The 24,237-nt window shown below is 39.3% G+C and overlaps 1 protein-coding gene across 5 annotated transcripts in view; it reads left to right on the top strand.

Annotated features, from left to right (window-relative positions):
- The window catches only part of dse (dermatan sulfate epimerase), a 65,126-nt gene that overhangs the window by 12,494 nt on the left and 28,395 nt on the right, over positions 1–24,237 (top strand). For 4 of the 5 annotated variants that reach the window (XM_081602117.1, XM_008398588.3, XM_081602115.1 and 1 more), the window contains one exon: positions 7,579–7,832. In XM_081602117.1, the coding sequence (XP_081458243.1) occupies positions 7,579–7,832 (254 nt within the window). Of the gene's footprint in view, positions 1–7,578; positions 7,833–13,093; positions 14,594–24,237 lie in introns of those variants that run through there. The other variant, XM_081602116.1, reaches the window with a different exon arrangement.

The raw sequence follows: 24,237 nt of genomic DNA, 5'->3' as shown, positions 1-24,237 counted from the left end.
GGAGGAGTAGATCACTATGCTGTGAGTAGACTGTCTTGGTTTTTTCCTTCTATTCTGGAGGATCTACTAACCATTGGGAGAGAAGTACAGTGGCGTATGAGCGGCTCCAAGTAGTCAAATAGGTATTAAAGCAATTAATCAGAAAATAATTAAATTGGAGTTGCTCCAAACTTTCAGCATGCTGTAGTGATTGATCCGCAATCTTTACAGGCAAAGCGCGGGAAGCAGGACTTTATCATTTTTTATTCATACTTAACTGATAAACAAGCCTCCGGCCACTAGGTGGCAGCAATATTGCCGGAAGTAAGTTGTCAAATTAAAAAGCTCCGATATGTAATGTGACCCTCTCAGCAAGCCTGGTTCTTTCTATTAAATAAAAAATTGTTTAAACAATCGTTTCAAAGTCCTGGGAGTGAAAACTTCCTTATGATTTGCCAAAACTTATAGTATTTACTCATTTGTTAAACCAATACCAACTATAACCTTACATTAACCAATTTAGCGCAGAATGGTGAAAGTGAAAAGTCTTTTTATTGTTATGCAATCATCTCTTCTCATCTGAAAAGCTGAAATATAAGCAAGATTGCAGCTAATTTTTCTACAATAAATGTTAAAAACTATATGCCTTGTGAAAAACTAAACTGAAGAAGCTGACGAGTAACCAATGCTTACAGTTGTAAAAAGTTTTATTGTATTAAATCTGAAAATGCACATCCCAGTGAATGATTTGCACTTTTTCTCTTTAAAACTGAGTAGTCTTGATTAAATTTACTGATTCATTTATAAACTGATTTTAGACATTATTGAGACAATAAAACGGCAGTTTTTCTAATAAGTTCATCTGATGCTGGAGCCAGTAGATTGCACAGATAAATTATTAAATATGAACAGATTCGAAATAGTATTTCAAATCTGGGGAGGGAAGGGCACTAGGGGGGCATGAAAAAAAATTATGGTTCCTTTGGGGGGCATGACAAAAAATAATTGAGAAATGTTATTGGGCCTATTCCACAACATGTGTTTAAATCCAAAGACAATTATTAATGGATATAAACTACAGGAATAGAACAATATAACCTATTCTACTCTTCATTAAATATGGAGAATGTACCACACCCGGAGAATTTGGAGAAGCAGAGCACCAGAGATAATTAAACAGAGATGCAGAAGATTAATAAGAGAACTTACAAAGATAGACAATATAGACAATTTCTCAAAAATGTGATATATTTTTAGTCTATGAAAGGTCAAACTGGATACTTTTGGTAGCATTGTATTTAAAGGGATGTGCATAAGACTGATGCAATACTTGTTATGAACACAAAGGATTCTTCATGAATGCTTAGGACTTTTGTCATTAAGTTTCATTCAGGAAATAATGACACTTTCAGTGCAAAGTTCACACCAAATGTTTTGACCATCAGTCACAGCTACATAGTCAAAAAACATAATCTTCTCAATGAAGCATGGCAGAGGCAATATCATTGTGCATTTCTTCAGAAATTCTAGAAAAAAATAAAATCTCCACAGGGAAGAAATGATGAATTAAGAAAAACTCAAACATTTTTTTAGTTGTTCCAACATCACCCTTTAAAAATGAAATACAATGAAAGAAAGGTTCAGGAGATCCACGTGAAATTGGTCAGATCAACTGACTTAAAAATTACTGAGCTGCTGAATATTTGTCTGTCTTTATTAATGTTAGACAAAAAATAACAAAACAAAATTCAGAATTACTGTTTGAAATAATGTTTTCTGGCTATCTTGGTTGTTTGTGGTTTGTGGTCTTTAGCAGGATGTGAATCATTGGAAGTCGAAATTGGAAATAAAAGAAGAAAGCACCCATTAAAACGGAATTAGGTTTTAATAGGGAATTGAAATTTGAGAATGTTGTTGATCAGTTAAATAACATTGAGGGGAAAAAGAAGATTTTTTGTTTTTTTAAATAATACTGGGATCATTATGAGAATTTGAGGTATAGATATTAGGATCCAGTAGATGGCAGTAGTGCAACAATAATGGATGCAAGCTGCTGTTGAAATCTAAAGAAGAAGAAGAAGAAGAAGGCGCCTATTTTCATTTAGCACATGCTAGTAGCAACACGAAGGATCAGCACTTTTACTGTTAGTTACTGTTCGGAAACGACCGTAATCAGTTCAGTTAAATCTAAACTTGGCAACTTTTTCTTTTTCTACCGTAATAAATGTGATATTCAATTGATCAGTTATGACTAAAATTTTGGGTGTCCGCCCCCCTCTGCTGCTGCTGCATCGCTGTGGAAAACCTGGAGCGGCAGAGATATCTGTGGTTTATAGTCCAGAAGATACAGTATTTATTTCATAAATAGTGTTATTATTTATTTCCTGGATTTTTTCTGTGAAGAACCTAGAGAATGTTATTTGGTTGTGCTTTCTGGAAAACAATACATTTTTACATCTAGGCACTCCTTCAATCGTCACACTTTTCTGTTACAAACTGACTCTGGCTCCCAGCAGAGAAGGGAAAAGTTATGTGGCCCTCACAGGAAAAAGTTTAGGACCCCTGGTTTACATGGTTGGAGAAAAAACAGGAAACTTGTCTTTTCCAAGCCTCATTGTCAGTCTGAATGTTTTGCTGTCAACAGTATTTTTCTCTGTACTTGAACTTGCCAGGAGAAAAACATGCATATTGCTCCAGACTTTCTAACGCAGGCCAACATGTGAGATTAAACCAAACCAAAAATGACTAAAACTCTGAACATAGATTACCTAAACTACATGTCTGTTCCCCATTAGAGAGAAGGACCAAAATGATTTTCAAAAGCTCAAAATTTTGTTGTTACTTTGACGCCCAAGGTTCAGACAGACAGTCACAATGGTGGGATTTCCATGCCATCTTTTACCATATCAGAGCAGAAAAGAAAAGTCACTGAGCACGGGCTTTCACAATGTAACGGCACACGGCAAATTTTCCATTGGCTGCACTTTATTACGGTCACTAAACCTCTTAGAGTGGCTTCAAGATCTGTCAGCTGTGGTACTCATGACCTCCAATTATGTCTGCAGCCACTCCAAGAACATGTTTTATTGGAGAGTCTCAATTCTGGGACAGATTGCTCTGTGTTTCTCTTGCTCGTTTTTTAAACAGTCTAAGCAAACATGCAGGAGTGAGGTTTTGTGTGCCTTAGGACACTTTGATTTGCAGTTCACCAGTGACTCGGCAAATCCTTTCTGTTTGTCTTTGCCATATAGGCAAACTGAGACCTAAAAGACGCCTCCAATAAATCTGAACTGCACTCAAGTTTTTTGAAACTCCATCTGCCCTCTGCCAGAGTGCTGGGGTGTGTAGAAAGGTTGAGAGTCATGGAACTTACAGAAAGTTGAACACAAAACAGATTCATTAAGACTTTGAAGACTGTTGTAATAAACTCAATAGAATATGTTTTTGAGTGTTTGTTTCTGACATGCTGAATATCCACTTGTGGTCCAAATCTTGACTGATGGTGACTCATTCTGATCCTTCTAGTGATGGGAGTGGGGTAAGTGTCATGAGTTGTTGTGTTGACATAGTGAGGATGGACACAGTGGACCCAGGTAGTTAAGTAAATGATGGTTTTAATTAGAGGTGTGCTGATCGATCGGCCTATTTTCATGAAATAGTATATGATTGGTGATCGCCGATCACTGTCTTGTTGTCGATCACCAAAACCAATTACCTGCATCTAATTTCGCAGCCTGTATGTTCAGCTTCATTCCTCTTTCCTTCACACTGTGCAAACGCACAGCAACAAATCCTAAGTGATGTGGTAAGGAACTGTAACGCTTTGAGAATGAATGGGGAAGTTTGCGTGTTCCGCGGAAGAAATGCCTCGGGGGGTGAATCACGTCAAAATACATCAACACAACGAATCTAATATGATGTTTAAAAAACGAACATTTGGCGGAGTTTGGCTACACCGAGGCTCACTGCAGGCAAAAAGGGACATCCGGAGTGATCAAACAGCAGGTGAAGCAGCGCACAGCTAATATCAATCAATCAAATTTTATTTGTATAGCACATTTCAGCAGCATTGATATAGCCAGGTTTATTTGATTCATGTATAATTTATGGTACTGACAACAGTAACAAATGGCTGTAAAAACTACATCATGAAAATACGGTAAAGTGGCTGGGTTTTGAAAATACAGCTTTTTACTGTTTTTCTTTCTTTGTCTTCTAGCAACCCTTTGATTTCTGGAGAAGTTCAGGACTGAGACCAACTCAGAACTCATCCATGTTGGTTTTGTTTGGCTGTTCACTAAGTCTTAAACTTGCCCAAATGTTTAAGATGTACTGTTGGGGTTCCAATAAAGTTTTGAAAAATATGTAACTTTAACATTTGACACTGCTGGATACCTTCCTTCCTTCAAAGGAATAAAACGACAGACATTTAGAATTTTGACTGCAAGTTTTACATGAAAAGCTGGTAAAACATTGTTTTTATGACTGACATGCAGTTTGCTTGGAAACTTTGATGTTTGGGAACTTTTGTTTTAGTAAAGATTATTTAATTCATTGTATTCAATGTAATGGTACCATGAGGGTAAATGTATCAGATCTTAAAACTCTGTTGTTTTTAGATCAGAGTTTTTTCACTTTGGTTGCAATACTTTGACTTCTATGTAACAAGCAAATGTTGCTGTTGCAAAACACTATTTTGTTTCTCTTCAGTTTGTCAGACTTAAATTGACAATAAAATAAAGCAATTTTTCAATATATATATATATATATATTTGTTTTAATTAGATAAAACATTTTTTGAGAGTTTATTAAATTAAGTTTCAAGTTCACATTTAAACTTTTAAAAGCTAGCAAAGTATGCAGTTTCATGAACTACTGTAAAATGACAACTTACTGTAATTTTACTACAGGACTACTGTGATTTTATTATGATAGAAATGTGATGGAATCACAGTAACCATGTTGCATAATTACTGTACTATTTGATTAGTGTACACTAACACTAATCAAATTACAATAAGATAGTAATAAAAATTACAGTAAACCGGCAATAATGATTATCAATGCTTAACAAAGTCCAGACAGCACAGGTGGACAATAAAGCAAGGCCATCACCATATTGCTCCCTATTGCTAGAGGATGTCTTGATTTCAGTCTTTCTTCATGTTAGTGGACAGTTCTTGCTGAGTTGATTTCTCTTGCCTTTTCTTCTCTACCAAAGGAACTTTTCTCTGACTTAACACGGAGTAAAAAAATGATTTCTGAAATGGAAATTTGTGTCTACTGAAAGGTATGTCCAAGTACTGGGCTCCTTTGGCAAGAATTACTGCATCGATGCAGCTGTTCAAGTCCAATGGTACCATGGTCATTGACAAGGTACCAAGTCCTGCTGGAAAATGAATTGTCATAACCGACTTGTCTGCAGAAGAAAGCATGAGATTCTTTCTTCTGCAGATAAGAGGTGCTTTCTTTTATCTGTGCTGACAGTGGACTAGTTATAACCAGGGGTGACAGTAAGGGGGTACAGCAGGGTACTGCGTACCCCTAAGGATTTAGTGGGGGTTCGCAGTACCTGCAAGAGAGGAGCGGCTGTCAGCTGTAAAGAATCAATGGGTTCACTATGCAGTCCTGAGTTCACCCACTAATCAGCCGTGACTGATTAGTTTCTCAAGAACAATCTAAAACACGACTTAATCAGTTAATAAATATCTTTTTTTCTCATTTCATATCGTTTCTGAACTGTTCGTGCTTTGCTAGAGCAGGGCTGCAACACGTCGATCGCGAAGGTTTTGAGTTGATCTCGGCATTAAGTGACAAACTGAACGTCGCCAGGAGGCTGAGAGCAGCAGGTCCTCCTCTGACTGGCTTAAAACGTTCATAACTTTATTAAAGAACAACAAAAAAATCAACAAAACGTGTTCAGATTAATGACCCAACGACAATAATAATCTCAGTGATTATTGTTTCAACAAGGTGTTGCGCAATTCTATGTGTTTCAGTTCCATTACCAAAATAGCAGATCAGGATTTTAAAATGAACTAATCAACCACAGCTGTGTTCAGGGAGGCTTATTAATGGTCGCAAAAATAAATATCAAGACTGAAAACCTAATGTTGTAACGGACTGAATGTTATGTTTTTAACATAATCTCTGGTCGGCTTGTGGAGCGCAGGAGGTTGCCATGGCAACGGAAGTGCTTAAATGACAGAGAGAGACGGAGAGTAAAAGGGTGCAAATCGTTTAGAGTTGATCACCTGTTCGGGTTGTTTTACCTTTTTTTACGTTTGTCTTGGTGCATCACAGCCGCTGTAGTTTGTGAACGTTCAATAAACGATAAACTTGGACTAATTACCTCGTTCTTTGTGAGTATAAGTCATTTACAACAAACATCAAACACGGTTTGATGTTAAATACTTGTGTTTCAATAAGTATTTAACAAACGAATGGCTTCTACTGTGATAATTATGTGAAATTAAATTAATTGTCAAATATAAAAAAAATAATTTGCTGTCTGGCTCCGAGAAGCTTGTCCTTTATTAAACAATTTTGATTTTTGCCTCTTATTTAGTGGAAATATTAATGTTGATGAGATGTTCTCCAAAATAATAACCTTTTTCAACCTTTATTGCTCCACTGTTGAAAATGAGGCTCTAACATTCACAAATGACATTGAAATAAAATCCAGTCCAACATCTGGTTTGAGGTGATTCCTCTGGAACCTGTTGGAGGAAAAATATCCCAACTTCAGAAGATGAGCTTTAACCTAACAGAGCTCTGTGGTTCCTCCTGTCAGTATGAGAGTCAGGGTGAGGAGGCGCCATGTTAGGAAGAGAAGTGGAAGCTGCAGGATCTTCAGAACAAACAGGTCATGATGCTGGGCTACTGATTATCTCTGTCTGGATACAGGATCAATAGAACCAGTTTAAAAGCTAAAATGAATGGTTATATGCCAGACATGGAAAACTGGGATGACTCCATGCCATGATGTTCAGGATTTAGGTGTCAACATTGCAGCCAGTGGGCCGAGGGAGGAAATACAGCTTTATTTTGTAACAATTTAAGAGCTACCCAGCTTTTATTGCTTCGCACACAAAGAAGTTATATATATTTTTTATTTTTATTTTTTTTGTCATAATACCCCCAAGAATTTAAAACTACTTTCACCCCTGGTTATAACCCAGTGGACCATCCCCAGGATACATATAAGAATCGGACAGCAGCTGCAGTCTTCTTCTTGTGACTCTCGTATGAAACTCCTAAGTGGGCTTTGCCTCACAATCTCTTGAAGGACATAGTTTTCCCTGATGTTTGTCTGCCTTTTTCTGCTCTACTTTTACTCTGCTCAACATTGCACTTGGACATAACCACTGAGTGAACAACTAGCTTCTTTGGAAACAATTTTTTACTTGAATTAAAAATAAATGATACATTATTTTTGAAGCACCAGCGTCTGATCTCTAAGGAAAGATTTCAGAGCAAAACCCAAAGAAAAGAAAGATGTACATGATATCATGAGCCATGTATATCCAAAAATAATGTTTGATCCATCATGTATGTCTGATAGCTTTCTTCCATCTTTCTCCTTTGTATGGACTACAGGTTGGTGAAGGACGCCCCCTGGGATGAAGTTCCTTTGGCACACTCACTGGTTGGATTTGCCACGGCCTACGACTTCCTGTATGAGTACTTGAACAAAGGCCAACAGGAGCACTTCCTACAGGTGATAGGCAATGCATCTCGCTTGATGTACGAGAAGTCCTATGTACGTGGCTGGGGGTTCCAGTACCTGCACAATCATCAGCCCACAAACTGTGTGGCTCTGCTCACCGGAAGCCTGGTCTACATGACCCAAGGTGGGTGCCCACCCTGAGGGGTTCCCTGCCCTTTTCTAGTCAGACCACAGCATCTTCCTGAGATCAAGTCACAGGTTTATGCTTCAGCCCACAATTCTCCTTAGGTGTTTCAACCAGTCCTGGATCAGTTTACTAGGGTGTTTTTGATCATGCCACAGAGTTCAGTTCTGCTTCGGCTTATGTTTTATTTTTCATAAGTTCTCATGTTTTCCTCAAGCTCAAGTATTAATGAATACTATAATATCACAATTATGGACAGGTCCCTAACCATCACGTTTACATCTCCATGCTTCTAACAGCTGGTACCAGGTTCTATCTTCTGGAATAGCGAGTTTATCTTATGCCCAAGACGTCCTCTGGACCTCAAAACCTACAGGAATTAATCAAAACAATGGAAAGGTTTGAAGGAAAAACAAAAAAATAAATAAGATTCTCCTCCAATGTTCTTTTTTTGATAGAAAAATATAAGTCTTCTTTTGAGTCGTTTTACCACAACACAAAAACACTTTTTGGTCTTCTTTTTTCTTACTATAGAATAGAATATGCAAGGGTAAATTGCTTATCTGTTGAGAAACTACACCCATCCAAAGGGCCAACTATTAGTAAGTGTTAGTAAGCATTAATACAACAATTCTCTTGTATAACATCTATAATACGTGTGAAACTAAAAGTACCGTAATTTTTGGACTATAAACCGCTAATTTGGACCACGCTTTGAACCATGCGGCTTATAGCACGGAGCGGCTTTTCTGTGGATTTTTCTTCAACCTCCAGAGGGCTCTGTAGGAAGTAAATTATTGGAAGTCAACACAATTAATATAATTACATTACTAAATCAGAATACCACAACGTCTTTATTATTTACTATTAATGCTGGCATTACTGGCATTATAAAACAACAAGAAATAAAGAGACCTGGAAAACAACATGATCAACTATAACAAAAAGGCCATTCGCAGTGTATACGAGATTTAATTGAGCAAAAGTCAATAACAAACAAATGAATTCGGTTCAGAAGAATAACAACCCAGGTTGTTACAACCAGGGTTGTTAAACAGAAAAACAAAAATTCCTTTTTTTGTTTTTACAGTGCCATATATATTATTGAGACTTTTTGTTATAGTCTTGTATATAAAAAAAATAAGATGAAACTATTTAATCTATCAACGAGGAAATTTTCCTTTGACTAAAACGATAAATCGTATTCATGAATCACATCATTACACGGCCCATCTGTGGTGACGATACAAACAAATGGATCCTGCAGAAACTTTATGTGTCCTACAATGATGGCATGAGGCTCCTACTCAAAGTACCTAGATGGAGCAGTGCTGGCCATGTGTTTGTACATGATGCTGTTCCCACATGTGTAGATTATATATGTCATGCAATAATATAATTGCAATTTTAGTAAATCCTGCTTTTAGTTCTGTGAGATTCTCTTCAAGATTATGGAATCATTGGCGTCATCATTTATTTGTGACTCAGTGAATAATATGTCATGTTTATTTTAATTTTCTTTTATTTTGCTTGTTTTTACCTTTTTTCTACGGACCATTTTAGTGTCTGGAATAAACATATGATTGATTGATATGATTGATTATCAATAATTTGTGAACAGAGCAAAATACTTAGCATGCTATAGGTAAATATTATTTAGTTTGGTTAAGAATAATTTTTGCACTGTCAATAAATGACTTCTAATAGATGTTCTTATTACCAGAGGAAACAGTAACACCTTCATGAGCTCAGAGGTTAAAACTGATGAATAATGAGGATGGATGATCTCTGCTGAAATATTCCTGCCATCTTCCATGTTGTTTCAGTAAACCGTTGAGACTGAGATGTTTTTGGTTTCACCACCAGCTGTTATACCTGCCATTCAAACTATTCTTAAAAGATTGTCTGTTAGTCTGCAGCTCATGTGACCAAACCAGCCGAGGAGATAAAAAGTTAAAACTCAAGTTAAAATGTTAAGGTTGAACATTTTAACTCAACAACCTGTACCTAACTAGAGGCTGTACACAACCTCAGGTTGGGTAACCCCAAAGTCTTCCTAAAAGGTAGAGTCTTTGAGAACAGTTCTTAAATATACAGTCAGTGTTTTCAGCAAAGTTGAGCTGACTGTCCAGGAATGACTCGAGGTATTTAATATTTTCCACAGTTTCAACAGGTTGGCCATCTAGTGAAAGTGGAATCACTTTCAGTTCTTGTTTATCACATTTAATTAGCTCTACTTTCTTAAGAAAATGAAAAGGTATGTTCTTTTGTGAAAGAATTATCTTTTACGGTGCCAATGATGCCGAAATTAATAGTAAATAAAGCCTTTGTGGTATTCTGATTTCGTAATGTAATTATATTGGTTGTGTTACCACCCCCACGCCACTAGAGGCAGTAGCAGGTCCGAAAAGATGCGACTAAGGAGCAGATTTAGAAGTACAAAGAAAGCTACAGAATTTGTTAAACACTGTGAGCTGCGCTGAAGTAAATAAAAGAAAGAAGTTCAAATACATTCTGAGAATGAAACTCCTTCCTAAAGGTGAAAATATATCACAAAAGAAAATAAAAACAGAAGTATAGGAAATAGCGCCCCCTTTACTTCCGGATTCCAATGGTCCATTTCCAAATAAGGTAAGAGACTGACAGTGGTCCGTCCCGCCCCTTCCTGTTTGCTGCTTCGAGGTAATTCTCAAAGAAAGCGCTAATTTTCATTTTAGAAAAACACATGCTAGCAGCAGGCAGGGGTGGAGCCAGAGGGGAACCGGGGGAGCCAGTGGCCTCCCTGTCATCTGATTGGCCCCCCTACTGGCCCCCCCAGACGATTGACATGTAACAGCACCAGGTCATTCCTGTACATTATTTGGAATCATTCTAAGCCAACCTAATATGTAAAGAAGGAAAACAATAATAAATATATGAAAAGAAAATGTATAAAACTTTATATAAGTCCATGTGACATAAATAAATAGATTTATACCAGCCTCCATATAAACAAGCTGATATTCTTCTCCTGGGTGTTTCAGTTGCTGCGCTGTGGTGCAACTCAAAGGCTAAAGCCCTTCATACCTGGTGGTGATGGTAAAACACCAATAAGTTATTTATTGATCCTCCGCAAAAAGAAAAAAAACCGAAGAGGGGCCGACAATGTTCTAGTTTGGAGCAGAGGTGGCGCTAGAGGTTTTTAGTTGCCCGTCAAAGAAAAAAATCATTTTATTTCCAATTTGTAGTCATCAAACGAAACATTTATTATTTCTCTGCGAGATCGTTTTTGAAATCAGGTAACATTTCACAAAATGACGTGATTAGAAGACGACAGAACTCTGATCGTTTCCTGATCCCTCATCACTTCTCTCAGCGGGAGAAAAACCAGCAGAAGTGGATCAGCTGCTGGACTCTCCAAAGTCTCTGGTCCGTTAAAGCGACCAGATCAGAGATGATTCTCTGACAGATATTGTTCTTAGTCTGATTAATAATGAGCTCCACGATGTTCTCTGTGCATAAAGTTGAAACTGTCTGAGCACCAAGTGGTCAGCTGATCACAGTCTGGACAGAAACCAGCGAACTGCTCTCTGTTCTTATCAAGACGAGGTGAGGAGGGAATCTGACATATTAACTAGGTTAAGTTTTTACTGGTTTTGCTTTTAAAACACCATTAACGTAAGCAGTGTAACTATATATTGTATATTTGGCGTTTGTCATCTCATGTGTGATTAACTGGAGCATTTAAGCGCATTTATTGCCCAGCGCACTGCGCTTGTTTCCGTCTAACGGATCTGCACTTTAATTTCTTTCCTCCCTCAACAATCAGCTGCTATTCCTCTATTTAAACTACACTAAGTAGATCAACACAACTTGATCACACATTCACTTTAGTTTTCTCTGTTCTGTACTGGAGTTAAAGGCGCCGTTTCAACTAAAGGTTTGCAATGAGCTTCCTAACCAAGGTGTCCATAACTCTTCAACACGCTGTCAGCTCCCGGTCAGAAAGACGCATTTAGTTCAGTGTCCATGAGATGATATTTAGAAAGGATGTTTTTATTGATTGATTTTAGTTTCCTCTGTGATGAACTCTGCATAAAGTCTATCATGTCTCCATGTGCGCCAGTCAAAGGTGTTAATTAGAACCTGTCAAATGACAGAGGGGCTTAAAAAATAACCAAATATTCAGTTTGGTTATTTTTAAAAAATTAATTAATTAATTAATAAAAAAAAGTGGCGCAGTTGGTAGAGCTGTTGCCTTGCAGCAAGAAGGTTCTGGGTTCGATTCCCGGCCTGGGGTGTTTCTGCATGGAGTTTGCATGTTCTCCCTGTGCATGCGTGGGTTTTCTCCGGGTACTCCGGTTTCCTCCCACAGTCCAAAAACATGACTGTCAGGTTAATTGGCCTCTCCAAATTGCCCCTAGGTGTGAGTGTGTGTGTGCATGGTTGTTTGTCCTTTGTGTCTCTGTGTTGCCCTGCGACAGACTGGCGACCTGTCCAGGGTGACCCCACCTCTCGCCCGAAACGTTGGCTGGAGATGGGCACCAGCATCCCTCCCGACCCCACTGAGGGAAAAAGGGTGCAAGAAAATGGATGGATGGATGGATATATAGATATATATGTGTGTGCGTGTGCGCACACACATTTAAAATTTTGTCCCCCCAGAGGTAGTCCTGGCCCCTCCTTGGCTCCCCCAACTTTAAAAGTCTGGCTCCGCCACTGGCAGCAGGCAAGGCGGAGAAATGTTTTCAAACTCATACCCCCTCATCATGGAAACCACACAAAGAAGTTCATATGATCCAGCTTTTAAGTTGAGAGCTAAAGATCTGGCAGTACAGGAGAGCCGCTCGTAAGCTCGGTGTGAACAAATCCGTGGTTCGGCGTTGGAGACGGAGGGCAGATTTATTAAATACACAGCCCTGTGCTGCGAACTTGTTAAAAACCGAGAGCGGCGGAGATGCCAGCAGCTTACAGCCAGTTGTGGCTTACATAAACGTTTTCAGGTTTAAAAAAAAAAATTCATTGATGCAGCTTATAGTAAGATGCGCTCCATAGTCTGGAAATACAGTAAATTAAATATGACCTAAATACAGAATAAATTAAAGGTCCACGAAATAGCTTTCAAAATAAAAGTGTTACAAAATAAAACACCATTATGAAATAAATAAACAAATAATTACATAAATAAATCTTGAAAATAAACTAATAAAACAGTGATTGACAAAATAAGCTCCTCATTAAAAATATTTTCATTTACATTTAGTTTGCTTTTATTTTATTCTGACATGTATTTATGTAATGGAGTATTTGTTAATTAGTTATCAATAACGATATTTATTTTGAAAGAAGCAGTTTCATTTTTTCTTGTTTCTGTTTGGAACCTTGGTGCACATTTTCTCTAAAAGTTAAGTTGTGGAATCTGTTTCTGATTGAACAGAAATTGACTTTGATATTAACAGTAAAAGGAGCCTCCTTCAATATTAATATTTTAGTTCTCTTAAGGACTTTTCTTTGCATCTTGCTCTTGGTGTGAACTCACTTAGGTAGCCAGACTTGCAAACTTACTGACAGCAACACATTTTAAATTATTTTCTAATCCGATAAACCAATATAATTTTTATCAGAAGGTGCGGACAGCTCTTTGGATCTAAATGTGCTGGTCACTCTCAGTTCAGCAGTCAGGAGCACACAGAGTATGGAGCTTAAATAGTCGATTCTGAGTAAGAAAATATTCACCTGCACAGCAAAAACTGAAGAGTTTAAATTTTGGGGTTAAAGGCTTCAGAGTTGACTTTAACTCACTAAGTGTTGTTTTAACATTTGCTGAGTTAAATGGTTTCCAGTGTTTGAGTTATTTTCCATAATTGATTCCATCGGTGTTGAATCAACTCTGATGGGAGGAAAATAAGCTCCTCCCTCCTTCATCGTCTTCCTTGAAGTGAAATTTGAAAACCGCTCCCTTTTTTTTCTTCTCCTGTTGTTTTGAACGGTAAGTACAACTTCTTAAATCTTTGGTTAAGCACTTTTATGTTGATAGTGACGTGACTTTTTCCACTAATTATATACTTTGTCTATTTTGCAAAGGCTATACTTGATGTATTAGCTAACAGCCCTTTTGTGGGTTGCTAGTTAGCAGCTGTAGCACTTACAACAGTAACATCGTTGTAACTGCAACTTTTACGCACACGCACAAATATCGGGCCGTGTACTTATGAAAAATAAAGTTCTATTTTTGTATAATTTAAAATCATAATTTTGGCTATGGTAATGTAAATGCTGCCAGCCTGTACATTCACATGGCTAATAGGTAGCAACGCTGACGTGTTACGTCCTCCATCGTGCATAGAGTGTTACACCGAGGGGAACACTTGACTAAAGTTATATTTTTCTTTGTCTAAACCTGAGAATGCTGATAATCCAGTGTCTGCTAAAAAGGTAACATGATTTCAGTGTGCCCCTAAACTTTTTAAACATGCTGTGCCATTTTTGGGTTATCTAAATTCTCCATGTATTTCTTTTTAATTATTCTTCATTTCATAGCTAGTTGAAGTGCCCTACAAAAGATGTCTGGTGGTGAAGAAGTTCTGCAAGAGTGTGGAACAACAGAAAACCTCAGTGATGCCATAAGAAGACAAGTGGTGAACATACTGATGGCTCATAGGATTAATAAACATAGGTAAGATGGTGACATCTCCTTCCAAAACCACCTGACGTCTCCAGGAATCAGCGCGTGGGATGCAATCGAGAGACTTCCTGTCTTTTATAGACATTACTTTCAACAGGTGATTAAATGGCAGCTTTGAGTATGTCTGGGAAAACATTAATTTCTTTTATTGGTTTGTATGAATCCTTAAAGTTTTATAATGGTTGTAGCTGAATATCTGGTTTCTTATGTTTGGTGTATGTATTATTTAATTTTAGTCATGCTGCAGTTTAGAGGAACATCTACGGGACCAACAGGGTCTGCAGCCATACCTCCTTGCTGTTTGATGTCAGAAGAGCAAGATTGACATCCTCTACATCAGGGGTGCTCAAACTTTTTGAGAGCAAGATCTACTTTTTCTCTCACCAGCCGCCTGAGATTTACCTCATGACACAAACACATAAAAATTGCAAATTAAACTCTATTGACTTGTTTTATATGCGAATATACATCAGTTATAGCAGAAATAATAAAGTGACAGAAAACCTAATGCAGTTTCTTCCTCAGGGAGATTCTGACACTGGGAGCAGCTTACTGGTTTCTGGTCTCTGGTTACTGGTTTCTGGTCTCTGGTTACTGGTTTCTGGTCTCTGGTTACTGGTTTCTGGTCTCTGGTTACTGGTTTCTGGTCTCTGGTTACTGGTTTCTGGTCTCTGGTTACTGGTTTCTGGTCTCTGGTTACTGGTTTCTCAGTTTGAAGCTGGTTGCAAACCTGATGCCAGCAGGTGTCAGTCAGTCATGGTGGATCTGAAATTTGATTTGATGACCTCAATATGAGAAACTACAGACTGACAGGAGGAACCAAAGAGCCCAGTAAGGGTAAAGGCAAATCTTCTGAAGTCGGGATATAATTAATTTAATTTCACATAATTATCGCGGTAGAATTTGTTAAAACTTAATGAAATATATTTGTCCTATTTGATGTTTGTTGTGACGTATGCTCACAAAGAACAAGGTAATTAGTCCAAGTTTGTCGTTTATTGAATGTTCAGAAACTACAGCAGGTGTAATGAGCCACAGCAAAGGTAAAACAACCCGAACAGACTATCAACTGGAAACATCTCCTACCTTTTTACTCTCGGTCTCTTTGTCATTTAAACCCACCCGTTGCCGTGGCAACCGCCTGCACCCCGCAAGCCGAGCAAAGATTACATTAAAAACACAACATTCAGTCCGTTACGATATCAGGTTTCCAGGCTTGATATTAATTTCTCGATTATTAATAAGCCTCATGAACACAGCGGTGGTTAAGTAGCTAATTTAAACTCCTGCTCTGTTAGTCAGTCGTCTGTGAGTCGCTTTTTTTTTCTTTGTTAATGGAACCGAAACGCACTGAATTGCGCAACACCTTGTTGAAACAATAATTACTGAGATTATTAATTTCAACACGTTTCGTTGACTTTTTATAATTATTCTTTTTTAATGAAGCTACAAACGTTCAGGATCTTAGTGAATATTTTTGATAAGCCTATCAGAGGAGGAAGTGCTGACTCAGCGTCCTGGCGACGTTCAGTTTGTCACCTGCAGAGATCGACTCCAAACCTTTCCGCGATCGACGTATTGAGCTCCCCTGCTCTACATCATTGTGGATAAGTGGCTCATCCCATGCCAAGCAAACTGCTTTCCTGCAGCATTTGATGAGTTATTCAAAAGACATTTTGTGTTATGTCTGTTATGACCCTGCATTAATTTTTGCATTGTATTACATTGTATAATGTTATACAACATTGCCAGAGTGGGGGGCTTGAGAGATAAGCAATATATTTTTAGTTGACAATCACTTTTTCCTTTATTACCTAAACAGAGACCTTTGTTCTTTTTCATGCTTTCAGGGTTTTTTATAGTGAAAGGTATCTTATGAAAATCCATCCAGCCATCTTCTTACACCCTTGTCCCTCAGTGGGGTCAGGAGGGTTGCTGGTGCCTCTCCAGCTAGCGTACCGGGCGAGAGGTGGGGTCACCCTGGACAGGTCACCAGTCTGTCGCAGGGCAACACAGAGACACACAGGATACACAACCATGCACACACACACTCACACCTAGGGACAATTTGGAGAGGCCAATTAACCTAACAGTCATGTTTTTGGACTGTGGGAGGAAACCGGAGTACCTGGAGAAAACCCACCATGCACAGGGAGAACATGCAAACTCCATGCAGAAAGACCGGGGCCGGGAATCGAACCCAGAACCTTCTTGCTGCAAGGCAACAGCTCTACCAACTGCGCCACTGTGCAGCCTTATGAAAATCCCAGATCTAAAATTTTATAAGCCTTTTGATATTCAAAACTCATATGGAATGCTAATAAATGTTTGTTCACTGTACAACGGTTTAAAATGTTGGAAACACAGCTGCATAAATAAAACAATTGTTTAAAATTGATTTATTTGTTTTAGTTTTACTTTATTATAATTAATTTTCACCAGAATCATAAAGTAACACATTGTGGAGTAAATACCTAACACTTGAAAGTGTTAAATTAACACTAACAAAATAGATAATTTTAGTTATTTTGTTATTTTGCATCCCAAACAGAGTTAATTTAACTCTGTTTTGTGAGTTTAAAAAATTAACTCTGATCCAGTGTTAAAAATGTAACTATTTTGAAAGTGTTAATTTAACTCTGAAGAGTGTGGACTATATAAACACTGAAAAAGTGTTAATATCAACTCTGGGAGTTAAATCAACATTGGGCTTTTTGCTGTTTGTGTGTGTGTGTGTGTGTGTGTGTGTGTGTGTGTGTGTGTGTGTGTGTGTGTGTGTGTGTGTGTGTGTGTGTGTGTGTGTGTGTGTGTGTGTGATTTTAGCCACTTTGAAGTGGGAATAAATGTGGAGGTGCTTTGATTTAACATGACCAGAAATTGCACTTTTTATTACCTTTAGCAGAAAATTTTAAATGTATTTTATTCCACTTATAGTGTTTATATACTTGAATTTAGTATGGCTGAAAATCAATATAAGAACTAGTTAACTGTTCAAATAATTGTAAAAACCTAGAAGGTCTAGCTTTTTACCTAGACCTTCTAGGTCTAGGTAAAAAGCTTCAGTCAGGTTTTTACATGACTGAAGCTGTTGGAATAAAGTATTTTTTTCAGGTACTGTAGAGGTTCCTGAACCCATGAACTGCTTTAACTGCAGGAGCCCTTAACTTGCAGGAATATCCAGGGTGCAAACTAAAGATTTACTCCTGAAATAAAAAAGGAAGAATCCATGCAATATACATGCATTCGGCCATATATAAAAAAATTCCCTTCTCACCCTCCGTGGGTGGTCTGTTTCATCCTCTGAGCTCGGGTCCTCTACCAGAGGCCTGGGAGCTTGAGGGTTCTGCGCAGTATCTTGGCTGTGCCTAGAACTGCACATTTCTGGACTGAGATGTCTGATGTTGTTCCTGGGATCTGTTTGAGCCACTGCTCCATTTTGGGGGTGACTGCCCCGAGGGCCCCGATGACCACAGGCACCACTGTGGTCTTCACCTTCCAGGTCTTTTCCAGTTCCTCCGTGAGGCCCTGGTATTTCTCCAATTTCTCATGCTCCTTTTTCCTGATGTTGTAATCACTTGGTATTGCTACATCCACCACAACGGCTTTCCTCTGTTCTTTATCCACCACCACAATGTCCGGTTGGTTCGCCATTACCATCTTGTCTGTCTGGATCTGGAAGTCCCACAGGATCTTAGCTCGGTCATTCTCCACCACTTTTGGGGGTTTTTCCCCACTTTGATCTCGGGGCTTCCAGTCCATATTCTGCACAGATGTTCCTGTACACTATGCCCGCCACTTGGTTATGTCGTTCCATGTACGCTTTCCCTGCCAGCATCTTGCACCCTGCTGTTATGTGCTGGACTGTCTCAGGGGCCTCCTTGCACAACCTACACCTTGGGTCTTGTCTGGTGTGGTAGATCTGAGCCTCTATTGCTCTGGTGTTTAGGCAATAGAGGCAATATATATATATATATATATATATATATATATATATATATATATATATATATATATATATATATAACCATCACTGTGGCAGATGTCCAAGAAAAAGTCTCAGGTATGAAAAACTAGACAGAACTAGGACCTGACAAGATCCATGCCTACTGGCTGAAGAAACTCACTGCCCTCCATGAGCGTCTGGCAACTCAACTGAACCAGCTGCTACAAAATGGGACTCACCCTGAATGGTTAACTGAAGGGCACACAATCCTGATACAGAAGGAACCCTCGAAGGGTTCAGTCCCATCCAACTATCAGCCAATAACCTGTCTCTCTACAACATGGAAGCTCATGTCAGGCATCATAGCGGCTAAGATAAGCGGACACATGGATAAATACATGAGCAAGGCACAGAAGGGCATAGGCATAAATAGCAGAGGAGCCAAACACCAACTCCTTGCAGACCACACAGTAGCCCAAGACTGCAGAACCTGACACACCAACCTGTGCACGGCTTGGATTGATTACAAGAAAGCCTATGACTCAATGCCACACACTTGGATCATTGAATGCTTAGAGATGTACAACATCAATAGGACTCTAAGAGCCTTCATTGCAAACTTGATGGGGCTGTGGAAAACCACCCTTGAAGCCAACTGCAAATCACTTGCACAAGTGTCCATCAAATGTGGCATATACCAAGGAGATGCTCTGTCCCCACTGCTGTTCTGCATCTGAACCCACTCAGCCAAATCATCAACAAGACTGGCTATGGATACTGACTCAAGAATGGGGCCATGATCAGTCACCTCCTCTACATGGATGACATCAAGCTGTACGCCAAGAGCAAGCGAGACATCAACTCACTGATCCACACCACCAGGATCTACAGCACTGACACTGGGATGTCATTCGGACTAGAGAAGTGTGGTCGGATGGTTACAAAGAGAGGGAAGGTCGTCCACACAGAAGGGGTCTCACTCCCAGAAGGAACAATAGCAGACATAGAGCACAGCTACAAGTACCTGGGAATACCACAAGCAAATGGGAACCTCGATGAGGTCACAAGGAAAGGAGCCACAGCCAAATACCTCCAACGAATAAGGCAAGTCCTGAGAAGCCAGCTCAATGGCAAGAACAAGATCCGTGCAATAAACAGCTATGCCTTACCAGTAATCAGATACCCCGCAGGAATACTTAGCTGACCAATGGAAGAGATGAAGGCCACGGATGTTAAGACTTGGAAGCTACTAAACATGCATGGAGGGTTCCACCCCAAATCCAGCACCCTGAGACTGAACATGAGCCGTAAGGAAGGAGGCAGAGGACTAGTGAGTGTGAGAGCCACTGTCCAGGATGAAACATCCAAGATCCATAAATACATCAAGGACAAAGCCTCAACGGACGATGTGCTCAGCGAATGTCTCAGGCAATGGGGAACAGAAGACAAGGTGCTGGAAGTACCATCATGGGAGGACAAGCCCCTACATGGGATGTACCACCGACAAATAACTGAAGAGCTGATGTCAGGAAAACCTACCAATGGTTGGAGAAAGCTGGACTCAAGGACAGCACAGAGGCTCTCATCCTGGCCGCCCAGGAACAGGCCCTAAACACCAGAGCAATAGAGGCTCAGATCTACCACACCAGACAAGACCCAAGGTGTAGGTTGTTCAAGAAGGCCCCTGAGACAGTCCAGCACATAACAGCAGGGTGCAAGATGCTGGCAGGGAAAGCGTACATGGAACGACATAACCAAGTGGCGGGCATAGTGTACAGGAACATCTGTGCAGAATATGGACTGGAAGCCCCGAGATCAAAGTGGGGAAAAACCCCCAAAGGTGGTGGAGAATGACCGAGCTAAGATCCTGTGGGACTTCCAGATCCAGACAGACAGGATGGTAATAGCGAACCAACCGGACATTGTGGTGGTGGATAAAGAACAGAGGAAAGCCGTTGTGGTGGATGTAGCAATACCAAGTGATTACAACATCAGGAAAAAGGAGCACAAGAAACTGGAGAAATACCAGGGCCTCAGAGAGGAACTGGAAAAGACCTGGAAGGTGAAGACCACAGTGGTGCCTGTGGTCATCGGGGCCCTCAAGGCAGTAACTCCCAAAATGGAGCTGGAACTAAAACAGATCCCAGGAACAACATCAGACATCTCAGTCCAGAAATGTGCAGTTCTAGGCACAGCCAAGATACTGGAGGAGAACCCTCAAGCTCCCAGGCCTCTGGTAGAGGACCTGAGCTCAGAGGATGAAACAGACCACCCGCGGAGGGTGAGAAGGGAATTTTTAAAATATATATATGTCAACCTAATATAGACAGCTGGTTCTGTTTTTTGGACAACTGTAGAACCTCTGGAGATGATGAGACAAAGAAGAATTCTTCTTCATAAAAGCAAGAAAATTATGGACAACCCTGATCAGCCTCTGCATGACACCAGATATTCATGAGAATGTCTGGTGTCTATAGTCACAGGTGCTTTCAGTCGGAGACTTCTTCAAATTCACTGTGATAAAGATAGCTAAAAAGGTCTTTCCCGCCAGCAATAACTCTTTGAAGAATTTGAATTAATATGAATTACAATATTTAATTTTCCTCATAGATCAATAAAGTACTTTTAAATTGAACTAAATTTAAACTACCCTGTTGCTATGGTTATGCATAACAAAATAGCAAAGTATGAAAAATATTGCCAAAAGTCAGTCAAGTTAAACAGCGTCCAAAACAAGATGGAACAGTTATCCAAGAAAAGCAAATATTCCCTTATTTAATCTTAATTAAAATAGAGCTACTCCAATGTGCTCCCACCCTAAACGGTGCAATTCTGAAATGTACCGTATGTACTGTTTTAAAATTGCTGCATAGTGACAGGATACTGCAGTGGATTCCCTGTATGAGCAATGATGCTGTGTTGGTATCAATGCGCTATTTGTGTGTCCAAACTACATTTCATATTTGGGGGTAAATACCTGCTCTGTCCTGGTCAGCGGTCCCCAAATCAGGAAAAATCCATGGGGAAGACCAGCCTGCTGAAAGGTGTGTGTTTCAATCCCACCAACTTCTCTGGAATCCTGAGTGAGCTGTGGTCGGAGCGTTTGTGGGCTAACTTGTTCTTATAGTAAACGCTGTAAGAAGAAAGGCAGCATACATAGTGCAGAGCAGCACAGAGAGGGAGGCCTACTGTAGCCTCAGCTGGAAGATTGGAAATATGTGAAAGAGGGACACTTTCTGTTTTATTCAACATCATAAACTCCTTCAGGTATTTTAAAGCTGAATCTTTCCTCTTTCCTCACCTACAGCAACTCCCATTGCTAATTTGAAGTGGCAAACCGCTACACCAATCATTATTGTTTACTAAAGTATTTTTAAGGTCATTTAAAATCATTCCAGCCTTTATGCCTGGAGTAGACATGAATTATTCATATAAGAATCAGAGCTAATGTCACACTGGGTGTGAGAGGATGTAGGAAGTGAAAGAAGAATCAATCTATGAGTGACTTATAGAAAATACTTTTTCCCAGCTCTATCTTAGACAGATAACCCTACCTTCTTGCCTTCCTATGACATCACAAAAAGGATTGGGAAACCCTATCTCTCGTTGACATGAAAACTTATGTCACAGTAATAAGATTATTGAAAAGATGGATGGATGGGGAGAAATTGGATTTGGCAGTAATATCTTGTTGTGCATGGCATCTCTATAAACACTTTTTGTTGTTTGTTTTCACTTTCTGTCTGAAATACCAAAATGTTGTGGTTAATTTTAAAAAAGATGTTTTCTCGCTTTGTCACATGATGGCCCAGGTTAGTAAGGACTTACAAAATATCTGTGATGCTTTGGTCAAAATACAGCTGGATTACAGTAACTAAGTATGTTTAGATGATCTTTTTTAATTTAAAACAACTCGGATTGAAAATGTTCATGACAGCAGGATGGAATGTTAAGTTTACAGATTTTAACTGTCTACAATTTCTCATGGTTAAGTTTAGTTCAGTTTGGTTTAGCTGAAGAATGCATGTGTTTCTATGTGAAGTTTCAGCTGTTTAAATCCACCAAATCAGCTTCACCACCTTCAGTCCACTTTAACTCCATTAAGAAACCTGTAAGCTGAAAGGTGTGTGTTTCAATGTTATCTGGTCACGTACTTGTTCCACTGAATCAGCAAAGGCTATGTGGTGAATTGGTAAATTCAGCAAATCAATCAATCGATCGAATTTTACTTGTATAGCACCTTTCAGCAACAAGGCATTTCAAAGTGCTTTACATCATAAAAACACAAAAATACAATGTCACACAGTCAACATTACATTTTGCACATCAGATTATTGATTGTTTCATGATTAGGTTTCAAAAGCAACTCTAAAGAACTGTGTTTTTAGTCTAGATTTAAAGAGACTTTAAATCCGTGTTTCAACTGTTTGCAGTTTTCTGGAAGTTTGTTCCAGATTTGTGGTGCATAGAAGCTGAATGATGCTTCTCCATGTTTGGTTCTAGTTCTGGGAATGCAAAGCAGGCCAGAACCAAGACCAGAGACCAGAGAGGTCTGGAAGGTTGGTACAACAGGACCAGATCTTTAATGTATTGTGGTGCTAAAAGTGCTTTACATCATAAAAAGGAGATTTGAAAACTAACAACAGTATTTTAAAGTCTATTCTCTGAGCTACAGGGAGCCATTGTAGTGACTTTAAAACTGGTGTTATGTGCTCCATCTTCCTGGTTTTAGTGAGAACGAGAGCAGTCTTAACTGTCTTTATGTGACTCTGAAAGTTCAGGTCAGAGTCCATCACTACTCCCAGGTTTCGGGCTGATTGCTAGTTTTCAGTTGTAATAACTGAAGCTGTGCATTGACTCTAGATTGTTTCTCTTTAGGTCTGAAGATAGTAACTTCAGTTTTGTTTCTGTTCAGCTGGAGAAAGTTTTGGCACATCCACAAATTTATCTGTTCTAAGCATCTATTCAGTGATTGGATGGGTTCAGAGTCACCTGGTGACATTGTGATGTAGAGCTGTGTATCATCCGCGTAGCTAACCTGATTTCTTGTTATAACCTGAGCTAAGGGGAGAATGTAGATATTGAATAAGAGGGGTCCTGGGATTGAGCCTTGGGGTACCCCACATGTGACTTTTGTTCGCTTCATTGAGAAGTTACTTACAAAGTTCCCTTTGTTCTAAAAACAAAGAAATCCCTGTTCTTTATGTAAGATTCAAACCTGTTGAGCACTGGACCGGAGCGTCCGACCCAACTCTCCAGTCGATTCAGTAAAATGTCATGATCAACACTGTCAAAAGCTGCACTGAGGTCCAACAGAACCAGCACTGTGGTTCTCCCACAGTCTGTATTTATATGAATACAAGGGCCGTCTCCGTGCTGTGGTGAGACCGGAAACCAGACTGAAAGGAGTCAAAGTGGTTGGTTATAGTTAGGAAGCTATTTAACTGTTGAAACAGCTTTTTCAGCAATTTTGCTGATGAATAGGTGGTTGGAGATTGGCTTGTAATTCTGAAGCACTGATTTGTCCAGATTTTTCATTTTTATCAGTGGTTTGATAACTTCTGTTTTTAAAGCCTGAGGGAAAACATCTGATGAAGAGGATGATTTTACTATTTGAATCAGATCAGAAAGGTGTGGGTAGGACATCCAGACAGCAGGAACTTGAGTTTAATTTAATTGTATAATTTATACTAAGGTTTTATAATTTTCTGCACAGTGGCGCAGTTGGTAGAGCTGTTGCCTTGCAGCAAGAAGGTTCTGGGTTCGATTCCTGACCTGGGGTCTTTCTGCATGTTCTC

The sequence above is a fragment of the Poecilia reticulata genome, chromosome 21 (genome assembly GCF_904066995.2).
Source record: "Poecilia reticulata chromosome 21, P_reticulata-male-v2, whole genome shotgun sequence".
In the NCBI taxonomy this organism is placed as follows: domain Eukaryota; kingdom Metazoa; phylum Chordata; class Actinopteri; order Cyprinodontiformes; family Poeciliidae; genus Poecilia; species Poecilia reticulata.
This window is presented reverse-complemented; position numbering and strand designations above follow the sequence as displayed.